The 19135-nt window shown below is 38.3% G+C and overlaps 1 protein-coding gene across 1 annotated transcript in view; it reads right to left on the bottom strand.

The window, feature by feature from the left end:
- The window catches only part of LAMA2 (laminin subunit alpha 2), a 576425-nt gene that overhangs the window by 55028 nt on the left and 502262 nt on the right, over positions 1-19135 (bottom strand). Inside the window, exons 46-51 of the mRNA XM_081828983.1 lie at positions 16714-16857; positions 15602-15735; positions 13337-13496; positions 9975-10099; positions 4737-4899; positions 3915-4059 (exon numbers count right to left, since the gene is read on the bottom strand). Of these exons, the coding sequence (XP_081685109.1) occupies positions 3915-4059; positions 4737-4899; positions 9975-10099; positions 13337-13496; positions 15602-15735; positions 16714-16857 (871 nt within the window). The remainder of the gene's footprint in view (positions 1-3914; positions 4060-4736; positions 4900-9974; positions 10100-13336; positions 13497-15601; positions 15736-16713; positions 16858-19135) is intronic.

The following is a 19135-nucleotide window of genomic DNA, read 5'->3' as shown; positions in this document are numbered from 1 at the left end:
TGTGTTTTTTATATACTTGACATAAATGTATTCTTTTATGTCTGCCTTCTTTGGCTAAGAATATTTATTTTGCTAGTCATCCATTTTGTGTGCATATTAATAGCTCATTATTTTTTTTTATTGCTAAATAGTATTCCATTGTGACAATATACAACAATCTATTAACCTGTTAATAAATTAACCTGTTTTAGTTATTTTTTGTTTTTTGGATATATGCTTAATGTGTCTTGGGTGAATGCTTAGGAGTGGAATGGCTGGTTCATACAGTCCGTACATATTTAACCTATTAAGAAACTGCTAACCTATTTCCCAATGTGGCTGTACATTTTCTACCCTCATCAGCAGAGTGTAAGAATTCCAGTTGCTCCACATTCTTGCCAGCCCTGGGTATGTTCAGTCTTTTTTTTAAAGATTTTATTTTTTGACACAGAGAGAGGGAACACAAGCAAGGGGGAGTGGGAGAGGGATAAGCAGGCTTCCCGTCTAGCCCAATGTGGGGCTCGATCCCAGGACCCTGGGATCATGACCTGAGCTGAAGGCAGACACTTAATGACTTAGCCACCCAGGTGCCCCATGTTCAGCCTTTTTAACTGTTGGCATTGTAATAACTGTATGGTGGTATCACCTTGTGGATTTATTTTGCATTTCCCTAGTGTCAAAGCCCACTATAACTCTTATTTCAAGCCATCATTTATCTCCTGCCTGGACTATTCTTGAACCTAATTTGTCACTCTGCTTTTGGTTTGATCTTCTGAAAATTTATCTTCCTCATTTCTCCTTTCTGTGATTATTTCTTTACAGCCCCCTTTGTGGGGTCTACCTTTACTATATCCCTTCAACACTGCTATTTGCTGCAGGGCTTTGGATCATCTCACTGTAGAAATGACTGCTTGGTTTTTCTCATTCCTATTCAGCTCTAACTATTAATGGCATGATAATGATTCTAAACTGTCCATCTCTCCTATAGCTCTGCTAAACCTCAGGTACATGCAGCTGATTGCCTGCCAATTACACAGCTTGCCTAGGCTGCTAAAGATATTAAGAGTGCTTTTAATACAATATGTCCAAAATAGAACTCAGCATCTTTTCTAGAAACCCTATTCTTTTTTATATTCAGTACCATATGATTTCACTAAAATATTTTTGTTATTTAAGGAAAAAAAAGGAATTATTCTTGACATCCCTTTTTAAAACATTTATCCTCCACATTGAATATATCACAAAGCTCCTTGATTGTAAAATGCTTAATATCTTTCAATTCTACTCTTTCCTCTCCATTCTCATGGTTTCCTTCTCCTCACTCTTCACTTGGTTTACTGCAGACTGCAGTAGCCACTGAAATTGTCATAAATCTACCCTCCAAAGTTTTCTAAGGAAACTTTACTAAAGCACAAATCTGATGGTGTCACATCCTCGATTAAAACTCTTAGTAGTTCCCTATAGCTTTTAGGATAAAGTTGAAGCTCATTAGCTTAGTTCACAAGGCCTTTTATGAACTGGCTCTGTTATCTCTCTAGCCTCATCTGATACTTTTTTGCCAACATTCATCCTGTTAGGCTATGGATTTACTTGTAGTAACTATAAGGGCCAAGGGCAGGCTACCCCAAGATGGACCACTCTGACATGAAGGTTAGTTTGAGTTAAAAAGCAATCAAAACCATTTGCAATGACGTGGATGGAGCTAGAAAGGATTATGCTTAAGCTAAATGAGTCAGTCAGAGAAAGACAAATACCATATGATTTCACTCATACATGGAATTCAAGAAACAAATGAACATGGGATGGGGGTACAGGGAAAAAGGTAAACCAAGAAACAGACTCTTAGCTATAGAGGACAATCTGATGGTTACTGGAGGGGAGTGGGGGTGGGGAGGGGTTAAATAGGTGATGGTTATTAAGGAGAGCACTTGTTGTGATGAGCACTGGGTATTGATGTGATGAATCACTAAGTTCTACACCTGAAACACATATTGCACTGTATGTTAACTAGCTGGAATTTAAATAAAAACTTGGAGGAAAAAAAAAAAGCCATCAAAACCCAGTAGATTCTGCAAGAGCCCTTTACCTCCCCCACCAATGCCTAAAAAGAATTTAGGTAGAGGACCTGCCCCAGGAAGAGCACTATCACCAGAGATAACTACATTATACGTGAACAATGGCAGACAGGGAGAAACTTAGCAAAGTTTGATTAAAGTCCCCTTTGTCCATTGAGTGGTTCAAGCAACATTTATTTACCAAACATTTACCCTTTTTGTTATTTTTATCTTCCTATAAGTTGCATTCTTCCCTTTGAAGTCCCAGACCCCTACCTTCTTCTTAGTTCAGAAAGACCTGTGTCCCTCATTTTGCCTATCTTCGGAATTCCCATGTGTGTGTGCCTGTACAAAATTAAATCTGATTTTGCCCTGGTCATCTGTCTCATGTCAATTTGATTCTGAATCAGGCTAGAAGGACCCAGAAAAGGACAGGAAATTCTCGCTCCTCGGCATGAACTAAAGCATTTCCCAAAGTGTGTTTAGCAGGAATGGAGAGATTTTGGAGATTATAGAAGTTTGGGAAATGTTGGGTCAAACGGAGTTAAACATTTTTCTTAACTACTCTGCAGAGCCTCTCCCATGCGAATGTGCCTCCCTTATGTGGGAACGATGTATAAGGTAGTACTACAACTTATATAAGCGCTAACCAGTTTTTGTTCAAACAGAAGAGTTTCTCCAGGCCTCCACATTCCAAGGAAGAGCAACTGGAAAATGATGAACGATGATAGATAATGCTCTCTGAGGCCTCCCGGCTTTCATACTACTCTCACCTCCCTGAAATGTCCAAAGGCACTGTCCATCCGGTGAAATCCTCAACTCCCGCTTGTGCCTCAGGGAGCTGACCTCTCGGTGTGACTTCAACATCTCTCTCCTGTGATTCCTAGCCTACTGTACCTATCTTGATGCAGCTACTCGCTTTCTATCCTCTCACCATTGATTTATTTACTTGTCTATCTCCCCAGTAGACTGCATGTTCCTTGAAGGCAAGGACTTGTGACAGACCTCACTCAGGTCTGGTACAATAGTTAGTGGGTGTTTGCCAGATACTTGTTAAATGCAGGAAGTGAAGGATGGTGCAAAGTTAAACTGAAATTCTCATGAAATGTCACACTGGCATGGTCAAAATTAATTAGGTTTAATTTTATAAACAGAAGCATCAAATTTCATTTGCAGATATTGGTAGTGCTATAGTGCACAGAATTAGGGGAATTATACTGAAATAACAGTAGCAGCACGCTAAGACCTAACATATTTGGATTTCTGCCTTGGTTGTGAGAGCTTACATACATACGTCTTTGACCATGTGTAAGTTTGAGCCTATGTTTCCCTTTCTCTAACACCAGAACAAAATACCTGCTTATCTCAGCAAATGAAAAAATGTTTGTGAGTATATTTTTAAAGAGTTCCTGGACTATAAAAATGTTACATTATTATCATTCAATTCCTTACTTGCATACATACAAATGTTTGGCATTTTTAAAAAGCAAAGACCTGGTCATCGTGTTCTATCACCCCTATAAATTCGACGAGTGGGCCACTGTAACTACAACATCTTGGTAAAACAAGATGGAAAGAAAAGCACACAACCTTTTCAAACCTAGTACAGGATATAATTTTACAAGTTGTAAGACAGTTTTATGCTTTCAAATTAAGCTCTCAGTTTCCAAAGAAAATGACAGAGAACCATTTGGCTCTTCAATCAGTCATGTGTAACCCAAGTCACCTATAATCTAAGCCAAAGAAATGACTGGATCCATTTTTCACGGAATTTCTGAGTCCCTAAAATCACAGACACAGGGTCCTCCTCATGATGAGGTACACGGGAGTGTTGGATAGCATGATTAAGGCTCACAGTGCATTATTACTATAGAAACTCACCTTGTTTCTGAATTCTTGACAGGGTGAAGGATTTCCATTTCCCATCATTATGGTTTTGATTGCTGACAACGGAAGCCATTCCTGAACCCAGATCATAGCTGACTTTTACATGCCCATCAGTGAGCTCTACACTCATGAAATCTTTCTATTAATAGAGTAAAAATACACCAGTGATTCAATACACAGAGAAATATGAGTATTCACTTTTTTGTGGGGGGTTTATAATAGGGCCTTATGGCTAAGTTACTGAATGTGTTGATCTGTAAATGATATCCATTTTGGAAATAGAATTGGTGTTACTATTTTGTGAATGTTTGTGGGTGTGACATTATGGTGTAAATGGTCACAACCAAATTACTAGGACATATCTTTTATGACAGGAGAATAAAGGAAGTTCCTTTGAAAACATATTAAGTCAACTAAAAGATATGTTCCCTGGAAGAATTTACTAAGAAATATTAACCTGGAAAAAATAATGAGGACATTTAGAACCACCTTTCAACTTAGGTCTTTAGAAGAAGACTAAGGGAGTAGTTCTGCTGCTGCATGATTCCATACTGGAGGAATCTTTACTGGGCGCTTCTCATAAAGGATTATATGGGGAGCTGCACTGAAAATAAATAATAATTGCAACTGTAATTGAATTTATCAATGAAACTGTATAAGTACTATCTGTATCACCTACTCTTGGTTATCACACAGCATCCTGGAATCCTTTGAATAATAATTGATAATTTAACAATAACTGATAATTGTATTGGAATCCTATGGAAAAGAGGCAAACATTTTTAATCATGGAAGATCAGCCATGCATGTCTTTACCAGGTCTCGTGTGGCAAGGTACATCAGGAGAGCACTTGAAGAAAATGTCCTGAACTTGAACATGACAGTTGAGATGTTGGGGTACCAGCGAATGGGGCGGCTGACCAATGCGTACCCTTCTCCATCAAACTGAATAGTCCCTTCACTATCTTCTACCTGAGGACTGAAGAGAGACATTTCACATGAACCAATGTCTGTTTTGTCCATCAGTATTCAATACATCAAATTGTCTTCTGAGATTAGATTGTGAGCTGTTATAGGACAGGAACCATCCCAAATAGATCTTCCATCCTTCCATTTTTCTCCATCTCCACTGCCATCATTCTAGACCAAGTAGCAATCACTTCTTACCTGGACTTTATTTGGCGTTCAATAACTAAGTCACTGATATTTTAAATGCTTTATGTTCTCTTGAAATACTTGGTGGATAGTTATATTGGTATTTAACTGTGTCTTAGTGGTGTGAAGAGGTGGGGTTTTGGATGGACTGATAATGTCTTATTACATTTCTCATATGCATAAGATAATGGGGGGGGTTGGGTACAATGAGTGAAGGTGGTCAAAAGATACATACTTAGAGTTACAAGAAAAAAAAAAAAAACGCCCATGATGGAATAAAGGTCCCCACTCTCTGAATACTTGCTGTCCAATAGATTTTTCTGGGACAAATGAGATTAAGACAATAAAGGATGCCTCTACTTATCTCCATGGTTATCTGTTGTTCTTTAATAGATTGCAAGCTCTATGAGACCAGCTAGAGATTAGGGGCCAGGCTCTAGTCAGGCACAAACTTAGCACCTAGTGTGGCACGTGGCCCAGAGCAGAATAGGGCATATGTCGAATGAAGGAGATTTTAGTATAGCAGATTGCCCCACGGAGACTATATGTTCAATCAGTGTTGGTTGGATAATTAAGAAATATTTAAGATAAATCTTGTAAAAATAACATTTAAGAACATTGCTTTTTCAAATGCAGTTATCTATCATCTATCAATCAATCTACTTAACGATGTTATTACAGAGTAAGTCTCAAATTGTGGAGACTTTTTAAAACTTTAAAGATCTGCATGTTAGCATATTATTTGAATCTCTGAAATTGGAGTGTTGTATTAACTTGAGGGTAGAGAGGAGATATGAAGAAACATTATAGTAATGTCATTGTAAAATAACAAGAGCCTAGAATATCATTTGCATGAAATCTTGGCTAAATGAGAAAAATGACAGTGTATGAACATTAACAGGCTCATGAAGGAAGAACTGTTCCACATTTTAGACAAGTTGGCTTTCTCTACGTTCCTGGATCAGAAATAAAACTGAAGGCAAAAAGAAAAGAAGGGAAGAATCTTATTCTGTGTCTTGCATGGTCAGATCCTTGTAATTTTAAGTTATATCTAATTTGGAATAAGATCAGATGACGTCATAATTTTTTTTTCTAATGTAAACTTAAAAGATACTTTTCAGTATTCCTGCAAAGTGCTAACAGAAAGTTTGAGGAACTAAATCAGACTATTAACTGTATAATTGATAGTGAATAAATTGGCTATGATTTGGCTTTTCTTGATCATTACGACAAATTCATTAATTTCCGGATCACTGCATTAGAAAGAAGAGAATGTTGTGTGCAGTCTAACAAGGAGAAGTCCCTTGTAGTTCTCAAATACTAGAATTTTGCATTTTATGCTGTCACACTATCATTGACGACCCTGGAAAGGGTTGTGGGAGTCACTGTTGACAGTTTTCTGGATGTTTTAACACAATGCACTGTTATTTATAATTTAAACAAACAAACACACACAAAATCTCACTGCACAGAACAAGTATTGGAATACAAAACATCACTTTTTTTTTTTTTTTGTATAAGAACTCTGGGATATTTATAACCTGATGTCCTTATGCCCTTAATCTATTAACTCCTTCAAGGTGAAAAAAAGAAATAGCTGAGTCGATGGCAGGTACCCTGGAGTCTGATGTGGAATCTCACTGAGATCCTGCAGCAAGTCACCTAACACTTTGGGTGTCACCTTGAGATAAAAGGGTTAGATCAGTGAATGATTTCTATGGTCTATTCATACTCCAGCCCTTTAGAAAATTCTCATATTCAAGCAAAAGGCAAATCTGCAGGGAAGGGTTTTGTGCTGAGAACAGCTAAACACACAGATGTAGATCAGCCTACTTCCCTTAACTCATTGGCCAAACCCAGGTAAGTCTGGTTTTAACTTGGTGAGTTTGAGATAGGGAAAAAAATGAGTCCTTCCAGGCGTAGTCTATAATATCTCAACATCTAACATTAGAGTGTTCTTATTCATGTTTGAATACATTTACCAGGAAAAGTAACTATTTTTTTTTTTATAATTAACACTTGCTAAGCTCCTTAACTTGCCTCTTGTTTCTCTTTTGAACCTTGATGTCTGGTCAAGTTATTAAGGATTAATTATGTTATTTGGAACAGCCATGTTCTTCCACATGTAACTTGTTAACTATAGAACTAGATGTATATTGGGGTTTATTTAGTATGTTAACATTTCATCATTGTTTCAGTGTTGAGCTAAATACATTAAACTTAGCAGTTTTTTTTTCTATTTTAATTTTAATGTGAGTTTTAGAAGTTTAAGAAAAATAAGATATAGTTCTTCTCTTATAGTCCTGGCAGATAACTCTTTTTAAAGTATAACAACAATTATATCCTTTTTCCTGATTACTGAATAAATGCAAATTTCTAAAACGGACATTCTAAGATCGACAACATGTTCTTAGTCTATGTCCTATAGCCTCATCTTTTACATCTCCCACATATAATCATTTTTGCTCTAAAACTGAATGATGGGTCTTTATGTTAAAATGTGATATGTATTCTCTTGAACACAACAAACACCAGGAGTTCTGTAAAAATTATTCCTACACATACACACTAAGGCTTATGGGAAGATAGGGTTGGTGCAGGTCACTCAAAACTTATGCAACTTTATAGTCAGGGCACTCACAGAAACAATCACAATCTTGATCGAAATATTAGCATAATTCAAAAAGGTATGCTATAAAATTTAAATTGAAGAATTTTTTCAGTAAATATGGAACTTTACCTTCAAAGGTATAGGTAAAGGTAACTTGATGGCAAAGAGCTTACGGAAGGGTTGACATGCTGAGTGATAGAGGTGGTAAAAACGCACAATGATTGGGCAGGAACTGAGCGATCAACTTCCAAGACAGAGTGCTTGGCCAAACCAAGGGCAAGTTTGTGGGTGAAGAGGCACTGTGTGTAGGCTTGAGCTTGGTAAACTCAGCTATGCTGGTAGACTTTACATTCAGCTGCCTTTACTTAGTGGTGCAAAACCTTTACACACTGGGAAGAACTGTGTAGGAACCTACCTGACTTTGGCACCTACTTACGTCATTGTCCCCTTTGCCAATTCTGCCTGAGCAAATTCGCGCTTATGAAGCAGAACAGTTTTACTTGTCCCTTCCTAAAAACACTCTGGCCTTCCAGCCTTCCTACCTTTGCTCTCACTGGTCCCTGGGACTAGAATGCTCTTTACCGTCGTTTGCCAGCTCCTCTCTGGAGTCTGACTCCACAGCAAGGCCCACCCCAGATACCACCTCCTCTATGGGAAGCAGATCTAACCCTCTGTGAATAATCATACTATACTCTGAGTGTGTCTCTTTTAAAGGGATTTTTTATTATCCCTTGCATTTTGATTATTTTAGGGCTTGTCTTTTCCTCCCTTTCTGGCTGTGAATTACTTGATGGCTAGCCCTGGACTGTATTCATCTCCGTATCAGGAAGTTCTACGTGTGAATCTCTGGCACCTGAAAAACATCCTATAAATGTGTGTGTGTGTATGTGTGTGTATGTATGTGTGTGTGTGTGTGTTGTGTATACACACACACATATATACTATAATTATATTAATTCATATAATACTTTAGATACTAAGGTTCAAGATCTTTGCAGAATTTATAATTAGCATGTTATAGTCCTAACACATTATATGCACTGCTGAATGGACATTTAAATCCTTAGATGTTTTGTTGATGATAGGCTTTTGAAAATCCTTTTTATAAATTTACTAAATAAATGTTCAGGGAAAAGTTGGCATTAATTTGTGAGTAGAGGAATATTAACGTGAACCTCATTGTCCTTGTCATATTGAAAACATTTTACAGAAAACATTCCGTAGTAGATTTTGTTGAAGAGTATTCACCAAACCAATCTAAACTATGAATGGGTTAGGCTTTTAAACTGTCTTCAACGCTGCATTGACAAGTCCACGATGACAGAAATAAAGAGTTGGAAGTTAAACTGGAAGTAAAGTGCACTCTGCTACACTGATGGGAATTTGGGGCCCTGGCAACGTGCATGTGCTCTTTAAAATTGGAAATAAAAAATATGAACCACTTAGCACCTAATGATTTGGAGTTGCTATGTGTGTATGTTAAGCATCCAGGTATTTAATTTAAATTTTATAGTTTTAATAGGCTCAGTTGATGAGCTGGGCTCAAGTTTCTTATGCTGGGAAATCCTGCCCTTCTAGCTAATTGTTTTATATCCTCTCTTCAGGTTTGTATAAGAATATTTATTCTCTATCTGTGCTCTGTCTGCTTGTTAAATATTTTTAGATTCCTACACTCTAACCTCTATGTAGTAATTGATGATGTGCGTTATGGCACTTTCTCCCGGCCTATTTTGGCCCCTTCTTATCCTTCTCCACTTAAGCAGAATCTTCAAGTCCAATGGGTCTCCACTTGAAACACTGCCAGGACCCTAAGTGTCATGTGGAAAATCCGGTCGGAGATAACACTTGCACTAGCATTCTGTATTTTGTTATAAACGTAAGTGGAGTGACACCTGAAGTTTGATCAGTTCAGGGAAAACTCTCTTTAAGAAAAGAAAGAAATTATGATGACAGCGGAGCTACAGACATGAAAAACCTCCTGGTTCTGGACAGGGAGGGAAGTTGGAGTGGAAAGAGATAGTAGTCTCAACTGATCGAGGAGAAAATACCTTTCCTTGAAGATTTTACAAATACATTCGAAGCACTGCCAGGGCACCTCCCAGAGCCTTGGAAAGTACTCGTACAAATGGGTGAAAGCATCTGAACTTTTATCATGGAAAATCACCCCCGGACACAATCCTGTCTAACCTGCTCCATATCATCCACACGATAATCGAATATTGCACAACAAAATTAAAGTTTTTGTGAGGCATAGGCCAGACCTTAGGGGAGTCCTCATCTCAACTCACCTGACAGTACATCCTTTGCAGTCACCTTCTTTTTCTCGGAAATTCCACAACCCTATAGGTTTGCTGTCAAAGTAGGTTTCTCCCATACAGCCCGTGAATGTAATCACGCGCACGGCATCGGCCTTCTGCAGAGAGAAACATAATATTTGTTAGAATTTAGAATTTCACAAGAAGTCTTAGAGCACCCAGGAGAGTTACTAGCAGTTACTAGTTACTGGAGTAGTTATTATCCGCTCTTTCTGATACTCTTGGTTTGCACTTATTCATCTTTTAACCATATTATATCCTCACAGATCCTGGTTATTTATGGACTACACCAGTTTATCACCACTAGTAAATGAACACTTTCTAGCTTCCGACTTCAGGTGAGCTGCTTATCCACTTTGAGATTCTATTTCCTTGTCTCTGGGTTGGGATCATTAGAATTAAAATGGGTAATTTATTTATGGTACCACAGTCAGTGCTTGGCGCAGAGGAGCTATTTAATTAATTAATGTTAGTGTTCGTACGCCACTGAAGAGACATCTCTCCAAAGATCTTGAGAAGGGGTGCATACTGACTACACAGAGGGAAAAAAGCTTACATAGAGATCACTTAATGATAGTGCTGTCCCCAACTTTTCATTTCCTCTTATACCCCCAAGCAGGTTTCCACCGCAGGAGAATGAAGGGCAACAGTGAATTTGTGGGAGAAGGGACCATATTGTGATTGTCTGCTGGTATACACAGCCCAGGGCCTATTAGGGATCAGTAAATATTTGTTGAATGACAACGCTGGTGTCATTTTCACAGGGAAAGGTCTTAAGCTTGAGATATAACACAATCATGAAGGAGGGGAATGACCTGGTCCACTCTAGAGAAACTTGCTCTAATTTAAACAACTATTTCTTTTGGCACTGACACATTGTAGATAAATTCTATATTCCGGTACCTGTAACTTTAGAAACACTTTGCCAAAGGCTTCCCCACAATTACCTGAGTAATCTAGGGTTAAAAAAAATGAATTGACCTGTTGGGTTCTAGAACAAATATAGGAAGATGATCCCTGAATAGCTAAATGTTTATAGTTACAATTTAAACTCAACATGTGCTTCTTTCTATTGCTGTGTCCAAGGGCTGCGCTGCCTTGTAGGAAGATTGTGTGTCCCAGCCACTGACATTTACAAGTCAGCACGGCCCTTGGAATTCTCCGTTATCAGTTGGAGTCTCCCTTGATTTTCTGGAGGTTGATTATCCTACTTGTGGATTCTACTGCCTTTTTGCTTTTCCTTCTTGCATCCTAAAAACTAGACTAGGGATATTTTCCTGCTCCTTTGAATTTTCATCAGCATGTTGGTTCAGTTACTTGTTTTCAGCTTTTGGTTCATATTCTGATGTAGCAGGAGCCTTGAAACTCTTGGCCAAAATGGTTAAGATTTTCTGTAGATTTCAGTCGTCTGTTTTCTTTTACCTTGAGACTGGCATAAGAGAGTTTCTTTACGTCTGGTGACATCTGAATAATAATAAGAACTATTTAAGATGCGATTTCATGTGTGACTACCACGTTTTAGGCACTTGTTGTAAATTTTATGCACATAATCTCTCACTACTCACAGTGGCAGTGAAACGTGGTGACTAAGAGTGGAGGCTTTTGTGCCTGATAAACTGTTCAAATCCCAGCTCTGCCACTAACTGCTGTGTGACCTTGGTCAAGTCATTTAACTCCTCTCCGACTCAGATTCCTTAACTATAAAATGAGGAGGATATTATCTACCTTTTGGGGTTGTACGTTAATTCATGTAAATTACTTATAATACGACTTAGCCTATCATAGGGTTATAATATGTTACAAAAGTTTATTATTGTATCCTTCACTATGCAAGCAAGGTAGATATATTTTTTTAAAAGATTTTATTTATTGGGCGCCTGGGTGGCTCAGTTGGTTAAGCAACTGCCTTCGGCTCAGGTCATGATCCTGGAGTCCCGGGATCGAGTCCCGCATAAGGCTCCTTGCTCGGCGAGGAGCCTGCTTCTCCCTCTGACCCTGCCCCCTCTCATGTACTCTCTCTCATTCTCGCTCTCTCAAATGAATAAATAAATCTTTAAAAAAAAAAAAGATTTTATTTATTTATTTGAGAGAGAAAGAGAGAGAGCGTGAGTGCGCACCAGCGGGGGAGGGGCAGAGGGACTATCAGACTCTGCTGAGCACAGAGCCTGCTGTTGCAAGGGCTCCATCCCAGGACCCTGAGATCATGACGTGAGCTGAAACCAAGAGTCAGATGCTCAAACGAGGCACTCCAGGTGCTACCAAACAAGGCAGATATTTTATCTCCCTTTTCTAGTTGGGAAAACTGAAGCCCAAGGAGCTAAGTGACTTGCCTAAGGTCACATTTTAGTAAGTGAGAGAACAGGGAATCCAACTTGGATTTGATTTCAAGATTCATGGTTTTTATACTACTCCGTGCTACCCCTATATTTATCTTTCTAGGGAGGAGAGATAAAGTTGGCAATATAACTATATATTACTATGTATCATGTATATTTATATGCGGTTCTAAGAAGTGAGGATGGTTTTAGTGTGTAGTTGTAGAATCAATTCCAATACTTTAGAGTCACATCTCATACACAAAGCAAATAAAACAACCTCACTCTATATGAAAGCTGAGTTCTCATAAATTTGGGGTCACCCTGGCTTTTCACATTTTCTGACTAATCTCATCCCAGGATGATTCTGACAAGCCCAGGATTATCCATCGTATTTGGTTGTGCTCTCGCATCTCACCTACAGGTCATTTTCCAACACCTAATTTCATTTAATCAACATGAGCTTCTTTAGAATGCAGGCACTCAGAAATTTGAAATGCACAAGGACCTGTCATGAAGCAATTATGAATATTAAGTGCATTGCTCTAGAAGAATGGAGAGAAGAGCAACTTGAAAACTTTAAAAATCAGACCATGATTTGAAAGCTTATGGCTTCTGTGATATTTCCCAAGGTATTCATAAATCTTTTAATTAGATGTGAGCTTGAACTTTATAGCACTTCATATCAATAAATCATAAACTGATTCAGAAAATGGGGTATATTTAAAAAACACTTTGCTCTTGAGGGAACTAAAACAAGACTGTAAAAAAATTGGTGCCACAGATAAGGGCAAAACAAGTGTTTAAGTAAATACACACAGGCTTAAAAACATTGTGTTTCCAGACTGGATATTCACAGAAGAAAAAAATTCTTACTCAAAAGAAATGTATGTTTTCATAAACAAATTAAGTAAAAAGTCACTGAATTTTTGCAGAGCTTTAGCGTGCCTTCCCCCAGAGCAATTATGTCAGGAGTTATAGGCAGAGATGAAATAAACAGCATGGGAAAGAACACACTACCTTCAGTTTCCCAGTCAAGCCACCAACGAACAGCATTGCGTTTGCGTCCACATCGAGAATAGTATACCCTGGAGGAGAAGCTGCGTGGTAGGTACTGGGCACAATGCTGGCTTTGGGTCCATCCAGGGCTCTCACAGAAATGGTCCCATTCCTCCCAGTTCTTGAGGGGTGCGTGTTGAAATGAAATGAAAGAAAATGCAGAACATAAAATATGTATCACATTTATAATAACTTTAGTTTTAAAGGGTATGAAATGTAGGGGCTTGTTTTAGAGTATTTAAGAGATAACTGAGTGCTTAGCTTCAAAAGATCTGGATTCATTAAGTTGCAAATCAAGACCAAGAGTCTGATCTTTGCTGGCTGTTTACTGGCAGACGTGGCCAGGACCAGTGAGCAACATGCCCTGACTCTACACGTGAGAGTCGAGGTGAAATGACACAGCAGGATTCAGCAGATGGCACTGCCCCTGCTTAAACGGAAAGCCTTTTTCCCATTGCCTTACAAAACAATTTACTGTTTACCAGCACATGCTATTTAAACGAGTTGATACTACTTCGTTTAGCATTTTGTCTAATTTAATTCAGCAAGTGAACCCCAAATGAGCCACCCTTCTGCATTATAAGCTGCATCATTTCTCTTAAAATCCCTTGTTATATCTTGGCTCCAAATTTGCTGAAGTAGTCTTCCTGGAATTGTGCGTCTTTTATTGTTAGGCATCCCATCTCAATATATATAGTGTAATATCTCATCTTCAGAGTCGTGTATACAAAGTGTATAGAAGAACTGCACTTTTAAATTCAATGAATGGAATTTTGGAAGCTATTATTATTTCATTTCATTTTCTTAAGTGATTGATGTCTATGAATTGTTAAATATGAAAAACTGATCTCTCTTCTGAGACAAGAAGTCATAACAAAACTTGAGGGTCTCTGTCTCTCCCTGCTGTCTCATTTAGGTAATCTTTTTATCTCTGATGGTGCAGCATTAACTGAAGCACATGGAAACAATAGAATGAATTTATCAAATAAGGTTCTTCCTCATCTTACCAGAATGTATCTCTTTTGATCAACGACTTGACCTTTGTGAATATAAATGTTCTTAAAGTCATGAAAGTACTTAATCCCTCCCCTACTCTCAGGCATGGAAGCATGTTGTCTGCTGCTTTCTCTCGCTACACACACACACACACACACACTCACACACATTCACACACACACACACACATACTCACACACACACACTCACATTCCTTTACTGAAGATCTTAAAAAGGAACTGAAAATATTGCTTCTCATTAAGTTTTAAGCTTTTATTATGAAAAAATGTAAGCATATACAAACACAGAGTGAAACTCTCTGTACCCATCATCTATATTCAACAAGTGCTTTACCCATCTCTAGACCCAGGCCCTTAACTATACCTCTCAACTGTTAGCTGCTTTGGGTTTCGTAGGTGTGGAGAATTAGGTAAAGAAGAGAAGGAAATGAGGGGAAAGGATTGAGGACGGGAATGGGTTCTCTACATTATCTACACACTGCTAGAAGTTAATGGAATGAAAGCTTCAGACAGAATGAATCAATAACCTGTTATTTACCATTTTAAGTAGCGCGGATGCGACATGTTATATATTCATGCCAGCATTTAGATACTGCACCTGCCTGTAGGGGCAAGGCTGCTATGTAGACCAGAAGAGGAGCTAAGCACCAGCAGTAGCCCTCATGCTCTGGCTTGTGCATAATGAGGGCCAGTCTCAGTGCTCCTTCTTCGGGGGAGATAGTATGACTGAGAGTATGATAGCATGACTATGAGACAACCAGATGAACGGTCCAAAATGGATGGGTCACTCTGGTCAATACGTGGAAATTGTGTAGTTTCCAAACAGATACTACAAAGACACCCATTCAAACACATCTGTACATGGTCGTATAATATATAAAATTTGTATACATGCATACATAGCTACCTCCTTAAAATGGAAAGAAGAGTTTTCTTATAAACTGGGAAACTACTTCCAAATTCTGTTATTTAACTGTCTTAATCTTTTTTTATTTATTTATTTTATTTTATTTTTTTTTTAGAGAGCGAGAGAGAAACAGCATGAGAGGGGCAAGGGTCAGAGGGAGAAGCAGGCTCCCCGCTGAGCCGGGAGCCCGATGTGGGACTCGATCCCAGGACCCTGGGATCATGACCTGAGCCGAAGGCAGATGCTTAACCATCTGAGCCACCCAGGCACCCTAACTGTCTTAATCTTTATTGAGTTAGTTACCTTGATGCCTCAATACGGTACCAATAAGAGTCATCAATAGTCAAATCCGGATACTCTACACGTCCAACTCCAGATCCAACATCCCAGAGGAAGCTTACTTTGCCTTTCCGCATTTCTATAGCCAGAAAGTCAATCTGGTTCAGAGAAACACAAAAACAATAGATTCAGATATCAGATACCCCGAGGAGGCCAACGGAGTTCTTTTCAACAGGTGCTATTTATAGATATGTGAAATAATTAGAAGTCTCACAATAAAAATTCCCAAACGATATGATTTATCATTAGGTATGATTAAGTCATATTTTATTATTGCATCTTTAAGGCATCACAAGTGTCCATACTGCTGAGGCATATGTGTTAATTTAACCAATTCTACTTTGAAACAAAAGTCTTTTCTCATTCTGGTTCTTGTAGAAGAGACAAAAGAAACTATTTGGATGCATAATCCATTATTGTTTTCACCAAGGACACTGACATTTTTAAGGGGACAGCTGTGATTTTTTTTAACCCAAGGTGACCTAAAACTTCTCAACCGAATGACAAGTATTGACTTAAGCAATGACTGGTCTGTTGTTCATTTTGGAAGATTCCCATGCATACAAAGTCAAATGTTCAAATAAAAGGAATGAAAACTTTTAGGGGTAAGTGTTGGTAGAATCAACTTCTGTTTTTTCGGTTTGAGTCGTAAATTTAACATGAGTCAAAAGAGTTTTCAGTGGTAGGAAAGAAGTACACAATTTGTCATTTTCATTTAACATGAAAGTTCATTGTAATTTCTTGGAGACTTTTTTATAAAGCTTTATTCCTCTTAGTCCTCCTTCTTAAATAGTCAGACCTGAAAACATAATTCTAAATAAATGCTTGTCTACTCATAAATGAAAGCAGATGTGCCTAAATACTGTAAAAAGTTTTCTTCATTTCATTTCTCTTCTAACTTAATTTGACACTTCAGAACTTTGCAAGATAAGATTCAGAGGTTTTCAAATCTGAAAGGCTACATCACACAATTTTGGGACCATGTTATTAGATTCTATACATTTTCCTCACTATGAGGATTAACCTCTGCGTATTCACATATCCAGGAGATGGAAGAAGCTGAACATCAAACTTACAAATTTGGCACTTCCAAGATAAAAAAGGAGGTTGTCAGCAACAGCTGTCTTTACGTTGACAATGATATTATTGTAGCTTCCTTTCTTGATTTCCGGCTTGTATGTTCGAATGCAGTCACCTCCGGAAGACACAGATACTTTGATCTTCAAGAAAAACAAGGTACAAAGAACCAAGACTAAATCTCTCGGCAAATTTGAAATACCTCCCAAACAACCACAAAATCATCATCATCTCTTCTTTGAAGTTATTTTTTTTAATCATCAAATAGAATCATTAAATACCCATATGCAGACACCATTATACTCATTAATGAGGGCACAGAAGAGCAGCTTCCCACCAGGGTTTTGACAATGAGCTGTTCACAGCCCCATATCTTGTTAGCACACTACTACTTTTCGGAGCATGCAATTAACAAATTCTTACCTTCATACCTTCCTCCTTTATGAATGTGGGGACATTTTCAAAAGGTGATTTTATATGAAGCTAGTGATAATGATCTTCATTAAGGTTGTTTAATGAAATTTTACAATTCAAATTTCAGTGATTTTGGTATCACTTAAAGTAGGACACCACTTTTCTTTCCGTTTTCAAGAGGAAATTACCTACCCTCTCATGTTCTTACAGTTGGAAGAGGCCAAATAGATTTTGTTCTAGATGTTCTAACAATACGAAGAATATTAATCATGGTACTCAGGACATACATTTGAGAATAAATTATACCTATTTATTAAGTTGCCAGGAAATGAAATGGAAATAATTTTCAATGGTTATCCCTACTAATGTATTTAACAGCTCCTTTTTCTTTTGACTAGTACTTTAAAAATTACTATAAATTGCTAAGAAAGAATAGAACTGAATAGAACTGAAACTGTTCATATCAATTCTTACTTACATTTAGGGAGCCTTTCTTCAGCCACAAATAACACTAGTTGATTATGGAATTTAATTTCCTTTGGTTCAGGTATACCATCAAAGGGGCATTTTCAGGATGGAAGTGTATGTAGCTGCTTGGACACAGAAAGAAGCTGCTGCTTTGCTCCATGAAAGAGCTCAAAGGAGGAAGCAGAGACAGGGAAAGGTGCAAAACTTTTCTTTGCCGCTGATTTAAAAGCTCAGCTTCAGGAAGCCTCTTGGGTCTCACTAGTGGTGAATTTTCTAGCACTTTGTGCTACTCAAATAGTTTTTGCACTTGGGAGAAAACCAACTAGCTTTATTGCTCCCCCCATGAAAGGGTACTACAGACTCCAAATAAGATCACCAGTCTCCATATTATGGTGACACAGGAAGCATCTCCAAAAGTCTCATTAGGGAATGGGTATAGGCAGCCTCAGGACTCCTCTCCAAGGGTGGTATATACACCCTTGTGTATATAGGTGCTGGGTGAAAACTTTTTTTAGAATCTAAATTCAATTAATTAACATATAGTATATTATTAGTTTCAGAGGTAGAATTTAGTGATTCATCAGTTGCATATAACACCCAGTGCTCGTTACATCACGTGCCCTCCTTAATGTCCATCACCCGGTTACCCCATTTCCCCACGTACCTTCCCTCCAGCGACCCTCAGTTTGTTTCCTATAGTTAAGAGTCTCTTATGGTTTATCTCCCTCTCTGATTTCATCTTGTTTTATTTTTCCCTCCCTTCCCTTTATGATCCTCTGTTTTGAAAAACTGGTTAAGTTTTAAAAAGAAAGCTACGGAGGGGTTTTTGGTTCTGATGAATATATAAATTCAGATGTGTCTGAGAGCTTCTGGGGATATAGCAGATCTGTTGCTTTTCCTACAGACTCTGCAGAGGGCAAGTATTTGTATATTATTGTTCCGTCACCTCATCTGCTAACTGACTTGCATCTTCTGCAGAGGAATCACATGCTGGAAAGAAACAGGGGCGCAGCTTAATGGAGCCCTGCGTGGTGGCCCAGGGCTAGAATAACCTCAAAGTCTACTGCTTAGACTGTTTTCCTTGTCCTTGCCTTCCTCCTAAGGTTGGGGCCCAGACCACAACTCTGGTACCCAGAATGTTTGCCCTGCATTCTGGGGGAGATTGTCTTCCTGGTAAGTGTGGTTCTCCATCAGGAAGTTAGTTCTTTGCTCCACAAATGATGGGATATTCCTTCTATATAAGGTGCCAAGAGTCAGTGAATCAAAATGAGTTGCAGAAAAACAGAACCAGGAAATGTGCAACTTGTATTCTGGATGTTAACACTACAGAGCACATGTGCAGTGAAGGTTGGCTGAGGGTGTTACATGGTAGACTAGCAGCTAGCCAAAGGGTTATCCAAGGGCTTAGAGATAAAAAGTACAGAGCAAAGCCAGAGAAAGATAATACAGTGGAGGGCAGGTAGGGGAAATGCAGCCTTCAGATGTTTTTAATGTTCAGGAAAAGGTACAGGATATGGTGAGTTTTTAGAAATTGTTAGC

Source organism: Leptonychotes weddellii, chromosome 8 (genome assembly GCF_054177405.1).
Source record: "Leptonychotes weddellii isolate Sample4059 chromosome 8, ASM5417740v2, whole genome shotgun sequence".
Classification (NCBI taxonomy): domain Eukaryota; kingdom Metazoa; phylum Chordata; class Mammalia; order Carnivora; family Phocidae; genus Leptonychotes; species Leptonychotes weddellii.
This window is presented reverse-complemented; position numbering and strand designations above follow the sequence as displayed.